Raw genomic sequence first — 22,732 nt, forward strand, 5'->3', positions numbered from 1 at the left:
TGATGTATGATTAGTAATTTCAAGGAAACGTTTCATTGAATTCTCAAGTTATAATGTGAAATCACATTCCTTAATCAATCGTGATCTATGAAGAGTACATGAGACGTTTTTCGACGGATTTAAGTATATGTGTTCACCGTCGTGTACAAGTTTTGTCCATGTGATATATATATCATAGACAAATATCAAACATGGATTTTAAACCTTACTAATAATTCGGTGATTTTGTTTAAGATTAATTTTCACCTGGATTGCATGTAGATGTAGACCACTCAAAGGCTAGAACTTTGGCACGATGTATACAACGTTTTAAATCATTTTTTTTTCGTACACTTGCTGTGTTTCTAAATACAATCAACTAAACATTACAGTAATCAGCAATAGATGCATTCACAGTAATGTAATGTCGTTTTGATACCGGAAGTTCTTAAAGTGGAATTAAATTCGGATATTAACTTTAATGACATCTTCTCGGGCATTCTGCTAAAAATAATGAAGTGTTCTGCATACGCGTTCAACTTATAAATTTACAGCAAGATATAGTTTAAGAACACTGACGTGTTTAGTAAACTATATCAAAAACTATTATTGCAATTAATTTTTACCTTGAGCTTGAACATTTCGAACTTTTCACATTAGATGATAGATTTTTATGTATGGCAAATTAAACGCCAATGTTTCCTGAACATTGCATTGTACATCTCAACTAATTACTGTTCTATGCACATCTTCTCCTTTATAAACCACTGTTGTATCATGTGCTTCTCCACTCTATCGGAGATAATTTAATATGTGTTTATTTGCAAATGAAAATTGAAGTAGAAAAAAAACATAACTTGTAATTTGGGGATTGAAGTCAAAATACGTTTTATATAATTACATATTATGTGTGATGACGATCTCCGACTATGGATTGGTTGCGTTAATTGCTGAATGCGAATATGTAGCGCAAATATTAAGATAACGGTGTTATTATGTCACTGTCGACTAGAAGATAAATACCACACACGCATATCTTATGAATCCTTTTGCTTCTGGATGGAGTAAGGCCAAATAAATAAGTTGTTTGTATCCAATTACATCTCGAAAAGGGGGGTAGCTAGGTCGGCACAACTGTTTCCATTATTTGTTTTTCTTTACTCAAATTATTTCCCACCGTTTAAAGGATGTCAATTACAAGACTCGTCCAAAATGTTGAAATGTATCTTTCGTTATGGAAAATCGACTTGGCGACTAAAATAATTACAGAGAAATGTGAGAAACATTTTGGAACACTCAACACGGAATACCCCAAAAAGTTTATGCTCGGCAACAAATATAAGTATTGTTCGATAACGAGGAAACAAACGTTTTGTTTCGCCTAACCACTTTGCTTCAATAACTGAGATATCGAATGAGGGCAATTGATTAATCATTGCATAATCAATAACCGAGATCGCGGTGTAAAGCGGTATGGAAAACCCCATCGTGTTAAATGTCCTCTTTCGATATTGAAACGATCGTACGATCAAACTAGTGTAAAATTGATCCGGATAAACAAATTTGAATGGAAATTCTAAATATGTTTCCACCGATCCTGATATTCATTTTATTATGAAGCTTTTTCCACTGAGGATTATAAAGTTCGTTTTTGTTTAATATTCAAAATCTACTTTCGGTTTTTAAAGAATCAGATTAATAATAAAACACTCACAATGGGGAATGCACTGCCACCTTTTGGAATTAAGAATTCACAATCGTCGCAAGCAAGCAGGTTTTATAATCTTAGCGCTGAAAACCGCATTGAATATGAGGTCATTCGACTCATTGAGACTGAACATACCTATTGGCAAGACATTTTGCAAAGTTTGAAAATGACGACATCTGATGTTGATATTGCATTCATCAACGATTCGTTGGATAATACTGCAAAGAAGATATTCAAATACCTTGCACAGGTACTCTATGTTTTTGCCCTAACACTCAAAATTCGGTAGTATATTATACTAGCATTTGAATTGAATCAGACGAAAATTAATAATTGTACATATATAGTTTATGTTATAATAAAGTATGTACTACATTAACATACATGTGCAAAAATATAATACATGTGCTTGTAGTTATTGCATTTTAAACAGTGGTTCCGTTAATTTTACAATATCAAACCTAAATGTTTTATCATTAAATATAAGTCACGATAGCTCATTTAAACAACCGTTATCAAAACATTGAAATGAACCAGTTTAACACGTGTCAACTGATATGCGGAAGTTTTGAACAAACGCAGTAATTTTTATATCCCTAAACATATGTATGTATTTGTGATACAAATGACTTGATAAACATTTGCCCACATACTAGTATGCTTATTTGACATTGTTTTGCGGTTTGTGATGCTCATTCTTTTTAAAAAGTGAATCTCAAGAATGGTTGTAACATATTAAACTTTTAAGATTTTGGTACATTCTTTTGGCTGATCATAATATTTATCCCCAATGTCACATTCGGTTTGTTGAACTATGAATGCCTGTGTCTTTTCGAAATCAAAGGGGAAACAAAATTTATTTTCTGGTCCGTTTTGTTTTTTAAGTTCGCAATTATTTTGTAATAACACCATTATGGTTTACATCTAGGTATAAACACAGACTGATTTTCTTAAATCGACTTAAGTAACAGACAGCATTAATTATAAACGTGTCGATAAGATAGCGGTTTAGAGCGAAAATCCACAAATGTCCTACACAAGTTTGAATGTCAGTTTCTTCACCGTTTAAATTCACTAATGCTGTTTGTACGTCACGCAGTATTCAAACATATATTAAAAACAAAAGAATAAATATTTAAATGGCGTGCTCGCAAATTACGGTAAAAGTTCCTAAATAAATTAGTTTTGAATGTTAAATATCGTTTATTTGTTTATTATTATATGAGAGAAACAAATACAATGCAAATGGGTAAATGAACAACCTAAACGAACTTTTGAAATTAAAGATGATCTATGAATTAATTTACATACACTTTCGTCGAAATTACTATAAATACATAAAAGGAACATAACAAAATTAATCAAAGCGCTGAAGGCACTGAAGATGTTCGCTATTGCATAATTTAACACGCAATTCATTTTTGAAAATCAATCGCAAGTTTGAAATGAACACACGCCATTCAACTTTATAAAGTGTGTGTCATAGCGCACGGGTCGAGTTTTGTGTGCACTTTTTATCATCCTTATTATTTCATAGAAATAACTAAGACAAAATAAAAACAACAGGCTTTTTGGAAGTTCTGAAAGCATAGAAAGTATGATGAAAATGGTAATGAAAACTTAATATAAAGAAAATTTGCAGTCACTATCATATTAAAGGAATATTTTTTCTAATATCAAATGACTATTTCACCAAGAATATAAATTCATAATGAAAGTTCCGTGTACAAAACTTTTGATTTTTGACACCATGTACAATTTCAAAATATACAATAATCTTCGTATCTTGTATATGGAGGAATAAAAGTATATAAACATTGCTGTTTATGCTTTACTTGTTACCCGAGCAGTTCACACGGTGTCAACAACGCTAACATAAACATAGGTATAGGGCACTAATGCGCTTTTAGGCGTAGCTGTTTCAGTTTTCATCTTAGTGACTTTTACATAACGCCAACAGACACGCATGAATATTTTCGAATATTTAATAAGCTGATTCGAGATACAACCTCTGAATTTTTGCTACATCACTGCGTATGTGCTCAATTCAAAGGATGTAGCACTGTTCAGTGTAAAGAATTCCGGACTAGTCTCTGTATGCTCAAACGACACAAATTGTGGTCCTGTTACAAATACGCGTTACAATCCATCTCGCAGAATTTCACTTTCGCCTCCAAGATGAGAAAACAATCATTAGCGAAATAGTATAGTGTCACGATAAGAGAAAATCGTTTAATTATCATACCACAATGTTTGCCGTACTTGGTCAGCACGTCTGGAAATCATTCCTTAATGTGTGGATAGGCTGCCATTATTAACAAGTTTGATATTTTGAATTCAATTTTGTATCAAAAAGCATTGTTCTTAAATGTGGCATTTTCAATTCGCAATGAAATTTGTAATGACCCTCGTCATGCGAAAATGGGTCTTATGCCATATGCGCCCATCATATAAATAGCCCACTCAGCTATCCCTCCTTCTGGTAAGGAGAAACATAACATATTGAGTGATTTTAAAGCGAACAGCATCGCCTATGGCCTGACTGCGCAAAAGCACATGTTGGGTTTAACAAACGCTTGCCGAAACGCATAAGACCCATTTTCGCATGACGGCGCTATTGACGTGTGATTTAAATATGTCGAAAGAAAACTGCGTTTAAATCAAATATAAACATACGATATATTTCGATAGTGAAATAAGATACCCATAACAATATAAAGAAGTGAAACTCCAGCTGCTAAGGCATATGAGGACACATATGAAGTGCTCTCCCGTAGTATATTTTTTATTTACTCACACTAATGTGTGGTTTGACAATGCTAACACACATTTCATGCGATGAATATGCAGCTTACAAGTGAAAAAACACAATACAATAGTTTAACTTTTGTTTAATTGTATTTAATTATTTAGAAAAGTAAATTGCTAACTTTATTTCAAAGTCAGCGTATACGCCGACTACATTTTTAAAAGAAATGTATTGTTATAAATATATTTAATATAATATATTTTGTTGTTTTCGGTTTTAGCGATTATAAAGCATTTTCGAGGTTGCCTATAGTATGCTTGTTGTTATTGATGAACTCATATCCAACTGTCTATGTATTGAGAACTGTGAATATAAACAAGCTAAACCTTCTACTAACCTTCTACTATTGCGTTGCTAGCACCCGTTAATACAAAAGATGGCCGCTATCTGTTGAGAACCAAAGAACGTTTTCCAGAAATACCCGCTGTAGTAGCATGAACGAGGTTATGAAACAGGTCATTCGTATTATTATTATAAATTGTTTGTTATATTCGGGTTTAGCGATTATGAAACATTTTTTTTTGTCTATCGTATCGCTGAAGTTATTGTTGAACTTATGTTCAACGTTTTATAAATTGAGAATATAAATAAGCGTCAACTTTTTCCCGAATCTCTCAATTTACGACCTTTACTACGTCATTGAGTTGTATGTGAGAGCGTAACCTATTGCGTTGTTATAACCCGTAAACTTTTCTTTGTTTATCGACAGGCGCATCTATTAATAGCCTCATATCATGAATGCCAAAACACCCGCGAAAAAAGAACCACGTGACCAAATAGGACGCTAAACGCAAATACCATGCGACTACGACTTTTATTATAAAAGAACGCTCCGCAATCCTTTGAAGCCGGAGCCTTGTGATTGCTATTACGTAAAGAATTGACCTCTAACTGAAGTAAGCAAAGGAAACGCAGCACCTAATTGACCCATTCCTTCTATGTGCGAAGGCAGATTGAATTTTACTAATGTATGGTTTGCCTATTATAACACACATTATAATGCGGTAAATATGCGACTAACAAGTAAAAAACACTATCATTAAACTTTTGTTTTGAATTAAGTTATTTAGAAACCAAAATTCCAAACCTTTCAGCGATAATGAGACATTTTTTATGTTGTCTATCGTATCCCTGTAATAATTGTTGAACTTGTGGTCAACGTATTATTAATTGAGACCTGTGAATATAAACAAGCGTAACCTTTTCTAGTGCGTTATTCTCACCCGGACTCCCCTTTGTTTATCGCCAGCCTCAGAGTTATGAATGAGATGAGCGAAAATACTACGTCACGCAGACGCAGTAGAAAGTGGACTATTTTAATCATTCATAAACAATCTCCTCCGCGACACGTACAATACGATCATTGTTTTTTATTCTTTTCTATAAAACACCATTCGAAACTATTGCATTTAACACGATATTAATATAATGTTTCCATTTGTGAATAAACATAATTGGAGAACTCAAACCTTTTGCATAAATTATACAACTCTTTCTTGCGCGTAGTAAGCGGGAATTGGGTTAATCATACCTAGGCCGTACCGACCTGAATTTTACACTAAGCACTTTAGACGGTCGCTAAAGCGACCATCTAAAAATGGTTCCTGTTTTTGTAGTCTATATTTTCAGAAGCATTACTAACTTATGAAACAGTAAAACACAATGTCATAAAGCTCTTTAGATAAAAGTCAGAATCCACGTCAAGCTTATACACTCGCGCACATCAGTAACATCCTTGCGATATGCACAGTTTATATGTGTTGCGCATGATTTGCATCGATTAAACTATTTTTTATATCCAGTGTAGGAAAATACACAGAGTGCAACACAAAATATACTAATTGATTAAACTGCAGTCATTACCATGAAACGGGTGATGTAAATCGATGAGTTTTAAACCGTTCAAACAATGTAAACCTCAAGAAAAGGACTAAAACAAGTTCCAAAAAATATGTAAAAGTTAACTGTAAACGGTAGCCAACGAGCAAATTAATATAAGTCATAGTAAATCGTAAAAATGTTGCTGAATGTATGGCCTTAAAATCACAACCTTTCATCTCAGTTCAGTTGTGTTTTACTTTGGAAGTAAACGTACATATTGCCGTATATTAAGGTATGCAATTCCTTATATATCTAGTTTAATTGTGTAAAAATGATTGAGGTTTCTTTACAGACAGCGTCAAAATATGAAGTCAAAAAGCCACATGATGAATCATTTGTGAAGCTGCGATCAGAACAAGATATTGCAGCATTGCATCATAAATTGGCAGATTTAGAGATAATGATCACATCGTTGCAAAGTGAGCGAGACGATCTGTTGCTCAGGTTGTCTATTTTATATGAGTGATAGAATTTATTATAAAGTTCATTGTAAATGAGTCTCTTTCGGTCTGCAGCCTACGTTTTATTTCATCTATAGACGAATTAGTATCTCGCATTGATGTCTCGAAAAACACATACAGTTTATTAAAACACTTAGAGATTGAATCGCTCGTCAAATTATGTTAAAACCATACATTAATTATAACGGTAAAACAAATGTCCCAATGTTTAACTAATAAAATACCAATCATTATTTTGTTTACCCCTTTAGACTCAGCAAAGTTGTTGGAGACAAGCTGGTCCAAGACAATCCGAACATAAGTGATCTGAGTGACAAGAACAGACCCACCAAACTGGGCGAAATGTATTCCGAATTGTACGATAATGAATGGACGGATGCTATTGAAGGCCTACAAGAGGCAGGTCAAGATGAAAAAGAGGCTGTTCACACACTTTGCTTAACCTTACAGGTAAATATTCTTATAAAAATTGCATAAAGGTGAGTCTTCGTTTATAAAGTATTTGGTACAATATTTAAACACAATCTGATTTCTTTATATTTTCCTTTTAGAAAAGAACATCATAATATGAGATTCTCTAGAAAATGGTGTCAGACGTATCCATTTCAGAAAACCTTTAAGTTTTGTGATGATAAGGCCGTTCAACTGTTAGATTCAACAGCCAATGCGGCAAATGTTTTGTTCTTGGAAGCCGAACAGACACAGGGCCAGATGGTATCATGCAATACGATTTTCTTATTTATTACACCTGTTTCTGCATTGTAATCCTATTGCACAGAAAATCAATCTTAGATATTTAAAAAGATGCAATAGGTATAGACATTAAGAATTATTGACTTTATTTTCAGAAACAACGATTCACCATCGCAATTGCTCCTAAGGTACGTTCATGCGAACAAATGAGTGAACTTGTTGCTCAATTCGTATTTAAGACGATTCCGGGTGTACGTTATCTTCAACCAAAACGCGCACAATGGCAAAAATCAAACAAGCCACATAGAAGATTGTTGCAGTATTTCCAAAAACATTCTAATTTTGAAAACCTTATCGACATTGTCAAATCAAGCTTTATTTCTACAATTCTTAATCATAAATTTAATGATTTCTTACACAATCGTGGCCTTTACAAAGATCACTATTCAACTTGTTTGGCAACGTACAATCGGGAAAATCAATATAACGTTAAAGCTTGATCCTAACCGAATGTGAATGAATCAAATGTTTATATACAGCTTATAAACACCGTATGTTTAAAGGCGAGCGAAATGGATCTATAGATCTTTGCGACTATTTAATTTTTTATTGATAGATCTAATTCATCTGTGCTAAGATATATTTGAAACAGTATTGATAAATTACTATAAATTATGAAGCATAAGTATGGTTACATTGTGGTGGTTATTAATATAGACGTATTTATGAGAATGTCTTTTAAATCTCATGATTAGCAATTATGTATTGCTAATGACTGTCCCAAAGCGTTTATAAATATCTATTGCAAGAAACTATTGTAGCAAGAAAGTTACATAATGCTCACCCACTACATTTTAAGTGTCATCTTGGCTCAAATGTTTGTTTTCATCATAAGAACATTAGTTCCAAACAAAGCGGACAGCTCCAACATTGGATCGAGAAGTTACAACTACAGAACAGATGGAAACCTAAGGCAACATCTAGTACAGACCAAACTAAACCATCAGTTCCCGAGGTGAAATATAATTTTTTGAGATTATGTCGTTCATCAACCTTTGAATTTTAATAAAAAATATTCGTTCTTTATGCTACCGAATACTGATTCGAAATATCCAATTTCATACTTCTCTAGGATAGAGGTCAACATTATGTACTATACTCTATATCAACTTAGTTTTCCCTACTCGTCATACAACGTGGTTTGCTTTTTGCAATATGTGACTCATTATGGGCGTTTTGTCGTTGTAGAAAAAACTGCCGCTCAATTTTGAAGCTGAATACAAACACCTGCGTAAAGAACTTTCAGTAGCAATAGTTCCAGCTTTACAAAAGGTGAATTTCCGACCAAATCCTTGCAACTTCTTTTATTTCAATTCATATCGTTATCATAAAACTTGGTAATAACCGTTCAGTATGATCAAATTTTTAGCTATGAACAAGATTTACAAATAATCACTGTGGAATAGGGCGTGAACATATTTGGAGAAATACAACGGATTGCATAGTACAAATCATTTAAACATCGGACATATCGGTATTACTTGATTTGTTTCTCATGTAGGCATTTCTTGACATCTACTGGGACGATTCGTGCATTCCGGCTATGAAGCCCTTCATCAAGAAAAGTCTGTTCCTCTGCTGGATGATGGTAGTACAGGGACCGCCTCTGTGTTTCGATTGGAGTACCAAACACGGGTCAAAGTTTGATGCAAATTTGTATAAACAGTATACAAAATGTGGAAACATAGTGGATTATGTTGTATGGCCCACAATGTTCTTACATGAAGGTGGACCTGTAATTGTGAAAGGTGTTGCACAACCAATAACTGGTGTTAGCGATGAAGAATCCAAACATACATAAACTTGAATATAACTGACAACATAGTTGTTCCATAATTTTTAGTGCTCAATGTGCACATAGAACAGTGAGCAATGTGTAATATATGTTGTTGTTTTTTTAAGGTGACAATTTACGCATGATCATTTCCGGAGGAGCTCAGACTTATATTGAGAATAGTTAACGGAAATATATTGATCATAAGGTTGTATGTATGTTAAAAAAAAAAACGAATTTTTAAAATATGTGTGTGAAAAACCGTTAGTTGACCGTGCTGCAAAGGTAAATTAAAAGCCCAAGGGATATTTGCATGAAAATCGTATCAATGGTTAACGACAGAGATGAAGAGCATCAATTACAATTATTAATATAAGGCTTCTAAAAGTTGTTAAATTATCATTTGAAATAAAATGCTTTTAGATAGTGCAGTTGTTAAATTATTATTTGAAATACAATGCTTTGAGATAGTGTTATATTCATTCGAGCAATGAATCGTGAAATGTACTTCAATAGGAAAATACTTATGTGATTTTTTGCAAAAAAAACTATTGTAAATAATTACAATCCAAAACTCTCTCAGAAAAAAATTATTTATCTCATCAACTATTTTTATATCAGACTACTTTATGTTAACATACACTTATTAAAACTGGGACAATAGCCTTGGAATTGTGAATGCAAACATTAAACCGTTTTGAGGCCTAACCGAACTTAGCACTTGGCCCAGAATAATCACAAACCAAAAGCGCGTCTAACTCGATCTCAATCAAATTCAATTATACATATACATAAAAAGCGTGCATCGAATAATACACATATAATTTAATGTACTAGTGTCGTAAGTATCAGATATCTATGAAAATGATTATGTGGTAGACATGTACATAGCCATTAATAAAAGTGTTTAAACTATCTAGTTAGCGATGTTTCTAAAGAAAATTGTCAAACAAACTAAGAGCAAGAAAAATAAATGTCATCCACATACACTTATCCACGACTGCATTATGATAACGAAATGATAAATGAAATCGTATTTTTTATTTAAAAAAAAAAGTATTGCCAAATATTACATAGTCGTTGTTAAATGAATTGCAATTATAAAACAGAGGCAATGCATTTGTGCAGTTTTCATTGTGCTACGGATTTGAGGTGTACCTTCATGTGCGGATCGAAGATATTTTTGGAAAGTAGCAAAACTATCAAATGTGTATGTAATTGTCGAACTACAGATGCTGAAAAAAACAATATTGTAATTTCTTTTTGTCAGATTTTCAACATAACATTATTTATTATCTCGTATAAAAGCTCAACATAGTTTGTGTGATACAAAGGGAATCCCGGACATATTTATCATTGCGTATCGACTGCCTTCCAATGTTTCAATAAAGTATCATAGTGTCTTCTACAACAATTATTATAGTAATTTTCTTCATGTTTAAGGAATTATGACTGAACATAAAATACTTAATTAAGTATTTGCTGTTGTTTTTTGTTTTTTCGTTTTTTACTGGTGAACATTATCGATCATTGCTTGTCAATATATATTGATGATAATTGATAATAACTGAATTGGATTTTAATGGGGAAAAAAGGATTTTGATGAGATTTTTGTCCCTTATACACAAGTATGGTCAGTTTTTTAATCGCTTTCTCATAAACAGCGAACTTGTAATTAAACTGTCGTGTATGTCTAACCTTTGTTTACTTTTGTTCATTACTGTACTAAATGGTTTGACACCATTTTGATTAAAGGGACCTTTTCACAGATATTGAAAGTATTGAAGCTTGTAATTAAATGCTTTGTATTGATAAATGTAAATATTAGAAATAAAAAGCTCCAGTAAAAAAAAACATTAAAATTAAACTGAAAAAAAAAAGAAATTAACCCACAACTGGTCTCGAACCATTGACCACTGGAGTAAATGTCTATCGCTTAGACCACTCGGCCATCCGTGCTCATACAATGAGTGATGTATTGTATACTTTATATAAGCAATCCTCGTAGTATAACAAAATATAACAACAGAACTCTCCAAACAATTCAATCGTTTCGCGATGCAACGCTTTATAATTTTCAGGTTTTAAATCGTCAAAAGATGCATATAATTGATATTTTAGAGCATGGTAAATGTTCAGTATTACTGTTTCCTCACAAATATCATAACTAAGTACAGCGGAAATTTGCGAATTTTGTCAGTATACCAAAACGTGAAAAGGACCCTTTAAGCCATAAGCTTCATATTATGACCCAATTGTGCACTTTCTGGGTACAAAGTGGTCATCTGTTTGTATTAGATTAGGATCTGAAATTCTGGAGTCACCATGCGTCTTGGCGTTAGCTTAACCCTTTGCATGCTGGGAAATTTGTCGTCTTCTAAAATGTCGTCTGCTGAATTTCTTAAATTAGCATTTTCTTCGATTTTTCTCATAGAATACTATCAGAATAGCAAACAGCTTTGATCCTGATGAGACGGCACGTTCTGTGGCGTCAAATCTGGATCCAAACTGTTTGCAAAGGCCTTCAAAATTCGGTTCCAGCACTGAAAGAGTTGAATGGTAATATGATACTCGTCTATGTCAAATTAATAACGTAACCAAAATGGTATAGACAATGATGTTTATTACAATGAATTAATTGCGATATTCTATGAAGCAATATAACAAAGTTAAACAAAACTTGAGGTCATAAAAAGTAACAAGAAATAATTGTAAGTAACTCTTAATTTACGACAGAGCGAATATGTTCCCATATTTGCTAAAACATTCACGAAATTAAGCTAACTAACATACACAATTAAATGAAGCGTATATTTTCATACTTTTATATATTGCCATAAACTGGCCAGCAACCAAAAAGGATATCTGTGTTCATCTTAAGTTATAAACACACACACACACACTGAGCTATTTACGAATTGTTACGAATTGTTACGAATTGTTGCAAAATGATTTGTGACGGGATATACACAATTATACAATAAATATTGTATAATAATCTAACATAAGTAAAACGTGTTAGCAAATTTACTAAAAAGTGCAAATAAACTAAATCTAGCTACGTTTATATAAGCACATTTACATAATTAGACAACATCACTTATGACTTATTTTACATAAATAATATTATAGTTATTTAAAATGGACCTGAGTGATATAAGTACGAATTCTGTGTTCGTCGAAAATTTTGGAAATTCAAAATACCCCCATACTTATTATTCAATAGTATTCAATTCTTCTAATCTATGATCGATGGTAGGCAAAATGGTCTTGAATATATTCATAACCACATGTTTGTTTGGTTGAGGGCATGTATGCAATGACAAATCTCCACTGCAATTAAGATGAACACTTTAAGGAGCTGCCAAAAACACATCAATGATGCATCAATTACATAAAAATATATGGTAGATAGTAGATTAAACATATACTTCAAACATTCTAATAAAATATAATAATAGAGTGACGTATATTAAGACGTACACTAAACATGTTAGTTGTATTGTTTGGTGAAATACCATGAACAATATCGGCGGTATAATTAGTTGCACTCAGTTTCAATAGTCGCCATGCAATGGCACATTTGTTAATAAAAAAGATAAAGTCGTATTTGGAAAACTGTAACAACCCACATAACTCCCTTGGACGCGATATTTCTGCATACAATAAAACAACACATCCCTAACTACCAGTAAAACTTCGAGCATATTGCTAGATAAGAATTACAAAACACGACGCACATCTTTATATCCTGGTCTGTCCTTAAATGTAAGTAACTAAACTGGTATCTGTCTGATGAATTAAAAATAAAACATCTAAGAAGAGCTTTTTGATCCACGTTTTTAATTTTGAGCTCAAATTATTTGTAGAATTATTAACGTATTTGATCGCATTTTGGAACCGCAGTTTCTTTAGTTTACGGAAACTTGGTTCTCTTGGCAATTTCAGACATCGCTTTTCTATGAACAATCCAATTGTGTCCCCGCTTGTTTTCAAGTTCATCTACCTTCTTTATTGCACATGTTTAAGCAATACAGACAGCACGTTTCAGTGAGATCCATACACATAAGACTAACGTAATTAAGAGTATTCGCCAATATAGAAAATTCAAAATCAAATCTCGCTCCTTGAATGCGATTGGCTGGTTGATGGACACTTGCCACGTCACATGGTCGTGTCATTCAACTGTTTTGGCGGGGACTGAGGATGCGCCTCCTCAGCGTCATCGTAGGCGTTCAGAGTGGCGAGGCGAGCTTCTCGCAGGTGAGTGACGTTGGCGCTTATACACATTAGGAAATGTACCTGAAAAATGAGAGCATACAATTATGTACATATAATATAAATTATTTTTATAGATTAATGTTTACCGTGGAATTCAAGATTCGTAAATATCACTCTTCATGTTGTGATGATAACGCAAATTATTGCATTTATATACAGGGCGGCTCCAGGATTTCTGGTTTGGGGGGGGGGAGGATTTTGAAAGATTTGCTGGGGGTCCAGAGGGTACATTATAAGCCTAGTTTATATTGTACACAAAACAATTCCAAATACAAATATGAAAAACAATTCCATCTTATAATGCAAATGAAGTTTTCGATTTGCAGGTTAATTTTGCCGGGCATAATCGTTCGACGTTAATGAAAAACAAAAAAAAATACACATATTATTTATTTTATAAATAAATACTTGAGGTATTTATTAAACACTGCTCTTTGTTAGTATATTTTAAAAAAATACATGCATAAACGACAATCAGACAAACAAATGAACGTGGCAATCATTACATAAAATATGAGCCGCGTCATGCGAAAATGAGTATTATGGCATATCTGGCAAGAGTAGTTTCAGACAAGCCTGCGCATCCGCACAGTTTGGAGCTACGCTAGACGCGTATGACATTATACCCATTTTCGCATGATGCGGCTAATATTTTACGCTAGACTGGCTAGCGGGACAATAACTTACAAGGCTTATGATGATGATAACTGCAGAAATGTATGCTGCTCCGTAGTAATGCAACAGATCCTTGCCCTGAAAACAATGAGTTAAACATCTCTTTGTTAAAATAAAGTGAACACCTAAACAATCAGTGTTCCATATAGCAATAATCACAATTTCAACGCTAGATGTGGTATGATTACATAGATTTGTGTAGATACAAAATGCTCGTTTTTATTTATTTGTGACACAATTAATTCCATTTTAATTCCCCGCGAATATGTCTATTCATATGACACACGAACACTAAAATGGTACCATGTTCGTGTTCATGTGTCGTATGAATATATATCGTTGCGGGAAATTAAAATGGAATTAAATATGCAAGACAATTATAAAAACGAGCATTTTGTACCTACAAACATCTATTTTACCAGACCACATCTGGCGTTGAAATGTCGGCAATTTTCATTTTAAACACTGATTTTTCATTGTTAAACTTTTTTTACGAAATATTGTACGACATTTTCGTTGTTTTTGATTAGTAATGGGGCTTTAATAAAAATAACCTATGTTGTTTTGTGTTAACAATTACAAATGTAATATCAATTAAGCATGAGCTTATTTATCGGCAAATGGTGCATGGTATTTGATGCAAGTGATTGAAGATTCGCTTTAAACGCAATTTTAAAAACGAACGGCATTATACTGTATCACTTAACATATTGCTTTAACATAAATTATCGTAAAAATGCATATTGTGTACCTCTTTAGAAAAACTGTAGCTTATGCAACATATTAATTAGAAGACTTACGTGGGCAGTGAACTTTTCCAGTCCTCGTTCCGTATCTGCGTTCACGATAAGCCTTTGATTAAAACCTGTAAGTAAAATTAAACATGTACGGTTATATTAGAACGGTTATTCCGCGCACATGGTGATCCAAATAACTGCCTTACATACCATTAAGGCCAACACTTGAACTATTCATAAATATGCATCACGTTAAATGTAACCCGCTTCATAGAGGCTAAATTACTAATAAATAAGTTCAATAAAATCTGTGTTGTCTATATTGTCTGAAAACTAACTTATTTATTATGAAATTTGGTATTCATAACCTCTCCTTGTGCCTTAAAATCTGGCGAGCCCCTGTGGGGGTATATGGATTCGTTTTGTTTGACTTAATAGGCTGATCAAATAATTGAGTTCTAAAGTTCAAGTTAAAAGCTCATAGGAATGTATTCACGTAATCCTTTGGCCATTTACACAATAAACATAAGGTTGAAAACTCAAATCCAGTCAAAGAGATCAAGAAATGAGCCATGCTCTACGAAAGCAGACCTTAATTCATATACGTAAAGTATTGTCATAGATTAGCCTGTGAAGTCCGCACAGACTAGTCAGGAACGACACTTTAAGCTTCAGTGTTCGTTTAAGAGAAGTCTCTTATAAACGAGAATAAGTATAGGCGGAAAGTGTCGTCCCACATTAAATGATGTGGTCTGCACGGGCTAATCGGGGAACAAAACGTGACGCACATGAATTTAGCCCGCTTTATCCAAAACACGGCTCAAATCATGAAGTCTATTCTCACCGTAGTTGGCGAGGTCGATCTGCGTGACCCTCTTGATGTCGACCAGGTAGAGGAGAAGCCCCAGTCCTGTGACCGGAATGAAGAGCAGGGCGCTGGCCAGCACCCAGGCCACACACAGAATGTAGGACAACACCAGCATCTGGCAAGTGGAGGTAACTTGGGAATAATGCTAGGATTTATATCATATTAAATACTGAAATATATATTTAAAACAAGAACTGTTTGTAAAACATGCATGCTCCCAATATGGGCTGTCAGTTGTAGTGGCAGCCATTATATGAATACGTTTTTGTCACTGACCTTGACCTTTGACCTAGTGACCTGAAAATCAATAGGGGTCATCTGCCAGTCATGATCAATGTACCTATGAAGTTTCATGATCCTAGGCCTAATTATTCTTGAGTAATCATTAGGAAACCATTTTACTGTTTCGAGTCACTGTGACCTTGACCTTTGACCTAGTGACGTGAAAATTAATAGGGGTCATCTGCTAGTCATGATCAATGTACCTATGAAGTTTCATGATCCTAGGCGTAAGCATTCTTGAGTTATCATCCGGAAACCATTTTACTGTTTCGAGTCAATGTGACCTTGACCTTTGACCTAGTGACCTAAAAATCAATAGGGGTCATCTGCCAGTCATGATCAATGTACCTATGAAGTTTCATGATCCTAGGCCTACGCGTTCTTGAGTTATCATCCGGAAACCATCTGGTGGACGGACCGACGGACCGACATGTGCAAAACAATATACCCCCCTCTTCTTCGAAGGGGGGCATAAAAATACATCCCAAACCGCCAGCGCGCTAAATTCTTATATTATTCACTGTGTTGCTTTACGTTTTCAGCAATATGAAAAGATATTCGGTAAAAACACGATAGGTTTGTTTGTTATACGATATCATAATTGGAAGTAGGTCCAATGTACAAGCGCTCAAAAATATAACTTATCTTCCGTTAAGTCTGGTATAGCATGTTGTCACATTGAAATCAAACGAATAGAGTTTAGAGGTTCAACTGCAATACAATGATATGACTGAATCAACGATGTGACCGTAAAAGAATCTGACAAGAAGCCCGGTAGCGAACGCGCAATAACGATGTATAAAAGTATTTCAGAATGTTAAAGAACACTAGAAAATTATCTGGTATTATCAGTGTTATACCTTAATTTTCAATTTTTTTTAACTAAAGATACATTGAACACACATTAAAGGGACATATAATGTGTGTACAATACAAAATCTTGTAAGTTCGGATACAATTGGCTATCAATGCAAGGGAGAATACTCGCAGTGTTTAGCATGCTTCAGATATCTGACTTATTCCCCTGCGCAATATATGAAATTTCTATATAATATTTTTGTAGTGTAACATCTTCATAATCTTTTGGTTATAAGTTGTAACACATTTAATTTCGAAATACAATTACTTTACAAAGTTAAATTCAAATTTTGGATAAAAATCTATAATTTACAATAAGTTATCACCGTTACAACAGAAGATAGAAGACATAAACTGACAAGGAAGTACATTAGTATTGAGTTGAATATACAATAAGAACCAATAATAAGACGGATTTAACGTCAAAACCAATACACGAAAGACACGCTCTAAAAAGCCACATATCAGTCTCACTCTTTAAAAATCGTATCGTATCAACACTTCACACTAGCTAAGTACCAGGGTGCAGGATCACGTGACTATGTGTGTACCGGTAAGTGGTGATTGTTTTTTCGAATAACTTTTTCAAACAATATTTCTTAAGAATTTCAACTACTGAATAACAGACAGATTTTTAATTTTGCTTATGGCAATATGAAATACATCAGAATTACTTAATTTAATAACAATGTGTTCTTGTTCAAAATTTATATGTGTACTGCATTCATTTATACGCTTATGCCTCACGCAACGTGAAATTTGGTCATCAATTTCAGACATATTGAAGTATTTATTTTTATACCTTAAGATATCGGCACAAACTGCAAGAAAAACTGACGTTTATGCACTAAAGATTTTTGCAAATGAATTTCAATAACTTAAGATATTTGCAAATATAAAGTTCTTAACGGCGTATGTACATTCTGTGCAGCCCGTGTGTAAACCCCCGAAACCCAGTTGATTATGCACCCTGAGCACAGCTCAGGAAAGATGAAGTGAACTCACCATGATATTGAGTACTCGGCCGCAGGTGTTCTTGCCCGAGGTGTTGAAGCAGTGCCGACAGCTGGGCTCCGAGGAAACGTGACCCAGCACGAGAAGGCACGTGCCGATCACAAACATGCCGCAGACGACACCGATTATCGTGTACTCCATGAACCACAACCTGGTAAAATGACATTTATATGTATTGGTATATAGAGGAAATTTAAGGAACATCTTTTAATTGCATAGAAACACAAACATAGTTTATGTGATGATATACTAGTAGTTCGTCTGTCTTGTTTACAAGCAATTGTTTCTGAATACGTGGTCAAATTATGGAGACAGTTTTCTGCAAAACTGAGGCCCTCCTAATTAAAGCATTGACCAGTATTGGCAGAAACCAACGATCGTACTAAGTGTTTATGCAACCAAAACTTAAGTATAGACATATATGTTTAAAGATAAAACATTTATGTACCAAAACTTATATGTTACTTATAATATTATCTCAATTTAAAACGAAATTGAAGACATTTCGCAGAGTAAAGTGTTTTTCTACAATTTATTGTGTATTCTTTCTTTGATAGCATCGATGAAGATCGATGTAATTTCCGGCACGTGCAAAGACGTAGGAATATTTCCAGAGTTGTCGATTGACTTTCAATAAACAGTTTATTTATGAAGTCCGGAATTTACATTCCCCATACTCACAACTCTTTCTCCTCCAGGAGGTCACGTGTCCGGTGCGCGCCCACAAGCAGACTTCCCGTGAGGCCTCCGAGACCTACGAGAAGAGCGATCCACGCGACCAGTGACGCACATGGCACGTGACTTAGGCAGTGGAGCGTCCTCTCTAGACAGTTTTCGCTATGAGCTGAAAATATACATTCATAAAAATTTATTCACATGTGTCTCGTTTTGAAAAGAAAATTTAAATGTATTATATACACAAATCAAAATACGTGTGCTTGTTTTATATGATAAGCTGGGCTTAACGCATGTCCGTGAAGTGTCAGTTCGCGCAGGCTTATCAGGGACGACTCTTTCAGCCTTAACTGGATTTTCACTAAGAAGATACTTTTTTAAACGAAAAATTCCCTACATGCGGAAAGTGTCTTATCTGATCAGCTAGTGCGGACTGCACAGGCTGATCTGGGAGGACACTTCACTCACATGCATTTGACCAAGTTTTCCCAGAGCGCGGCTGGTGAGTGTTTCGTAGTTTATGAAGTTAAACCGTAACAAACTGTATTATGCGAAAATCCGGGGTGTGCGTCATCATCCGCGCTAAACTGTGCCTTGTAAACACGTCTACATTATAAAGTAAAAGGTTTTTTAAATGATTATCAGATAGATGTATTTCCAGCTTTTGTTAGGACTGCAATATGTTTGCGGTCTCGTACAAGAAGGGGGGGGGGGGGCCAAAGTATCCGATGGAAACCACAGCAATTCGTAGAAAACGGTATTGTAACTTTTTTGAAATACTGAAATAAATACGCACACAAACATGCGTTTTCCCAAGCAATTGTATTAACATTAAACAGTTTATTGCGATAAGAGATGTGCTATAACGTTAAATATTGTAATTGTCTAGACGTAAAACAGTTACTAAACCTACCACGCAACAATGTATTATCATAACAAAGCAGCTGAGTATAGCGATAAATGTACCCACCACGGTATAGTGGGACGTAGATGCTAGATAGCAAACAATATGTAGATGTTATCAGAACAGTATGTTTATGAATCGCATGTGCCTTTTCTGCGTTTCTAAAAAAATATATATAATATATGTGTTTCTCTCATTCCTCGTACATTCGCATGAATTCGGAGTGCAGCGGTCTGCAACCGACGTGCAGTGATTGTGACAGCTGGCATGGTTTATGGATATGCAAAAATTGCCAACGAATACTAGTCATTGGTGGCAGCGTAAATAGGCGTTGATACCATCTGTAGTATGTGAAATGTCAAAACGGAAACGACAAAGAACAGCATAAAAGCGTCATATTTACGTGGCATACATTAATCAGTGTTTTCTAGAAGAAAAAAAAATCAACTATGTGACACAGGTTCGCCAACAACGGCGGTTTAAGCATATCCATAAATATTAAAAATTTGAATTTACCAGAAACATCAACTGCAGAGATTATGTTTACACCGTTCTTAAAGATTAGTATTTGAAGCAATTGACCCTTTGTCAAAAATGCAATACGACCTTTTTCTGAAAGTAAGCACTTTTAAAAACAATCGGCGTAAAGATTTTTAAAATACTATCAAAAAGTGATAGTTTTGCACTAATTGTATATGTAATAACTATTACAAAGCATGCGTATGTATGTTTTTATTATAACTGAGGATTAAATAAATACTCTAAAAGATATGCACGAACTTAAGAACGCATTCCCTCTTAAATTTTGAAAAACTACACAACCATTTCAGGAACGACATTTTGAATTGTATGTTCAAACCAACTAATCAATACGTTCGATTTTTTGTATTTTATTTATATCCAACATTTGCGCGAATCGGTTCAAGCCTTTTTTCCTGTTTTACCTCAACAGTGTGAATGCAACATCGGTTTGCGCAAAATGGCGCCTTTCAAACCAAAATAAAACTGTAATAAACGCATCCAAAGTTCCACATTGATATACCAATACTCCATACCCCAAAGACTCGTTATCAATGATTACCGCACGGGTTTCTCCCTTTGGGTGTCCTTGACCTTCTGGCCCCGGGGATCGGCTTGAACTCCTTAACACCGTCCTCTTCCGGCCCTGGGGGAGACTGAAGGTCATGGCCATTAGTGAACGATACCGAGCCAATCAGATTCGCGGACTCCGACATCATTCACTCCAAAACAAAATTCAAACAAAAAAAACTCGTTTATCCGTGTGTGACGATATAAACGTAAACCAAATCTCCGAACAAGAATTAGTCAGTAGCTGACTTCGCGCAACCTATTTCTCCTGCCGGCTGTTCCCGCTGGAATGCACACCTTGACACCTCGCGCTCTCGTGCAGGTAAAACTGGACCACTATAAAGATTCCATATAGACACCGATTGACACCTCGTATCGATTAATTTTTAATCTGACAGTGTTTCCGCATCCGTAGACTATTGGCCGCAGTGGGGATCACCTTGTTCGCGTTCTGTTGAGCATATCAACCTTATACCGGCAGGTCCATGCGGCAACAACAGATCGATGTTCCAATGATTTATACTTTTTCAAGGAAAAAATACAGGCTTCTGATTGAAAAGCCTTCAAGCATAGAATTCGTTAATTGGCCATAATTCCTCAGCGATTCTGTCAACAACAATGTCTAACAGCATCAATGCATGGGAACCATGTTTCAGACGTATTAAAACGCAACTGTCAGTGGTGCAATACAACCACGATGATCGATATAGTTTGAAGCAACACTTAGCAGTCTTAACTTTGCATCAGCCTTGAATATTTCACTCTGAGCGACGTGCAATAATCTGGCTAATTGTTTATAAAGCAATATTTCTTTACAACGAAAAAGCTCATCATCTGTTCAAGAGGACATGATCATGCTCTCATTCAGGACTATAGCTATTTATGGCTCAAACAATCTAGCGCAATAACCTGCAAGGTTATTCGTCTTGAAAACTATAAATCACCGAACCTGCGACATTTTAACAAGTTCTAAGGTTTTATTCAATACTAGAATATTGATTGTCTTTGATCGGAATCGATGATGTGAATTGGCAATCTCTTGCACGACGGTTACATTACATTCACCTCTGTGTTGGGCTCAGAACGGACTTTTGTTATGAAAGCGTCTCATTTATGTCATGATCATTCCAAGCGTTCATCATTGAGGTTACAGAATACTAAACAATCTCTTGCACGACGGTTACATTGCATTCACTGCATTAAAGAAAACCATCTCATACCATGATATCTTATATCAGTCTTAATTCATTATTATAAAATAATGTTTTTTTTTATGTTAAGAAACCAACATACATACACTCGTCGAAGCAATTCCTAACGTCACTAAAAAAATATGTTAAATTGTTTACATTTGTGAAGTGCGTGGAATGAGTCCATCTGCGTAAATGGGCAATAAATTAGTTCCAAAGAGTTGCATTAAAACTCGCAAGTTTTTGCACGATTTATCGTACATTTAAAAGTCATATTTCTGAATTTAATGCATGCGATCTTAAATATCTAATCAAATATACGTTGAATGCGTTTGTTCGGTTTTATCTATTTTATATACAAAATGGAGGGCTGAGCCTTTCGCAGAGTTGTATGTGAGAGCAAGGAACGACAACTCTGCGTGGAGATTGGTGAATTGGCACATTCGCGCGCAGCACATTATTACTGTTTGAGTGCCACCAATGACGTTGTCTGTCTTGAGGTATACCTAATGTCGGGTCTCTACAGACCATCCTCGATTTTATTTTGCATTAATACGGTACATACTAATTGCCGTATCAAGTCCAATTCCAAACTTGTATTGCATAAACATTATACAATTTTACAGCACAATAAATAATAGTGACATGGAGAAGTAAACAGAACAAACAACAAAGTATTAAGCATCATATTTCTAACTATAATAACAAAAATTAAGCATTACCGTAAACAAGAATTAGTAATCGATGACGACGACTTTTATAAAACTTGAATTAACTAAAAACGCAATTTATTT

The 22,732-nt window shown here is 34.6% G+C and overlaps 2 protein-coding genes across 17 annotated transcripts in view; one reads left to right on the top strand and one right to left on the bottom strand.

Annotated features, from left to right (window-relative positions):
- Positions 1 to 22,732, bottom strand: part of LOC127876662 (myelin proteolipid protein-like) — a 136,734-nt gene that overhangs the window by 46,398 nt on the left and 67,604 nt on the right. For 14 of the 15 annotated variants that reach the window (XM_052422017.1, XM_052422019.1, XM_052422022.1 and 11 more), the window contains 6 exons: positions 18,762 to 18,924; positions 18,072 to 18,231; positions 15,903 to 16,041; positions 15,122 to 15,186; positions 14,334 to 14,399; positions 11,972 to 13,667 (listed from right to left, as the gene is read on the bottom strand). In XM_052422017.1, the coding sequence (XP_052277977.1) occupies positions 13,530 to 13,667; positions 14,334 to 14,399; positions 15,122 to 15,186; positions 15,903 to 16,041; positions 18,072 to 18,231; positions 18,762 to 18,924 (731 nt within the window). In that variant the 3' untranslated portion in view covers positions 11,972 to 13,529. Of the gene's footprint in view, positions 1 to 11,971; positions 13,668 to 14,333; positions 14,400 to 15,121; positions 15,187 to 15,902; positions 16,042 to 18,071; positions 18,232 to 18,761; positions 18,925 to 22,732 lie in introns of those variants that run through there. The other variant, XM_052422009.1, reaches the window with a different exon arrangement.
- On the top strand, positions 1,430 to 9,792 carry LOC127876659 (uncharacterized). Of its 2 annotated transcripts, XM_052421995.1 has the most exons (8): positions 1,430 to 1,937; positions 6,670 to 6,821; positions 7,090 to 7,288; positions 7,448 to 7,552; positions 7,687 to 7,719; positions 8,427 to 8,546; positions 8,780 to 8,863; positions 9,093 to 9,792. In XM_052421995.1, the coding sequence occupies exons 1-8, from the start codon at positions 1,695 to 1,697 to the stop codon at positions 9,390 to 9,392; spliced, it is 1,236 nt and encodes a 411-aa protein (XP_052277955.1). In that variant the 5' UTR covers positions 1,430 to 1,694; the 3' UTR covers positions 9,393 to 9,792. The 2 variants fall into 2 exon arrangements, with proteins under 2 accessions (XP_052277955.1, XP_052277956.1); XM_052421996.1 differs by lacking the exon at positions 7,448 to 7,552.

The sequence above is a fragment of the Dreissena polymorpha genome, chromosome 4, assembly GCF_020536995.1.
Source record: "Dreissena polymorpha isolate Duluth1 chromosome 4, UMN_Dpol_1.0, whole genome shotgun sequence".
Classification (NCBI taxonomy): domain Eukaryota; kingdom Metazoa; phylum Mollusca; class Bivalvia; order Myida; family Dreissenidae; genus Dreissena; species Dreissena polymorpha.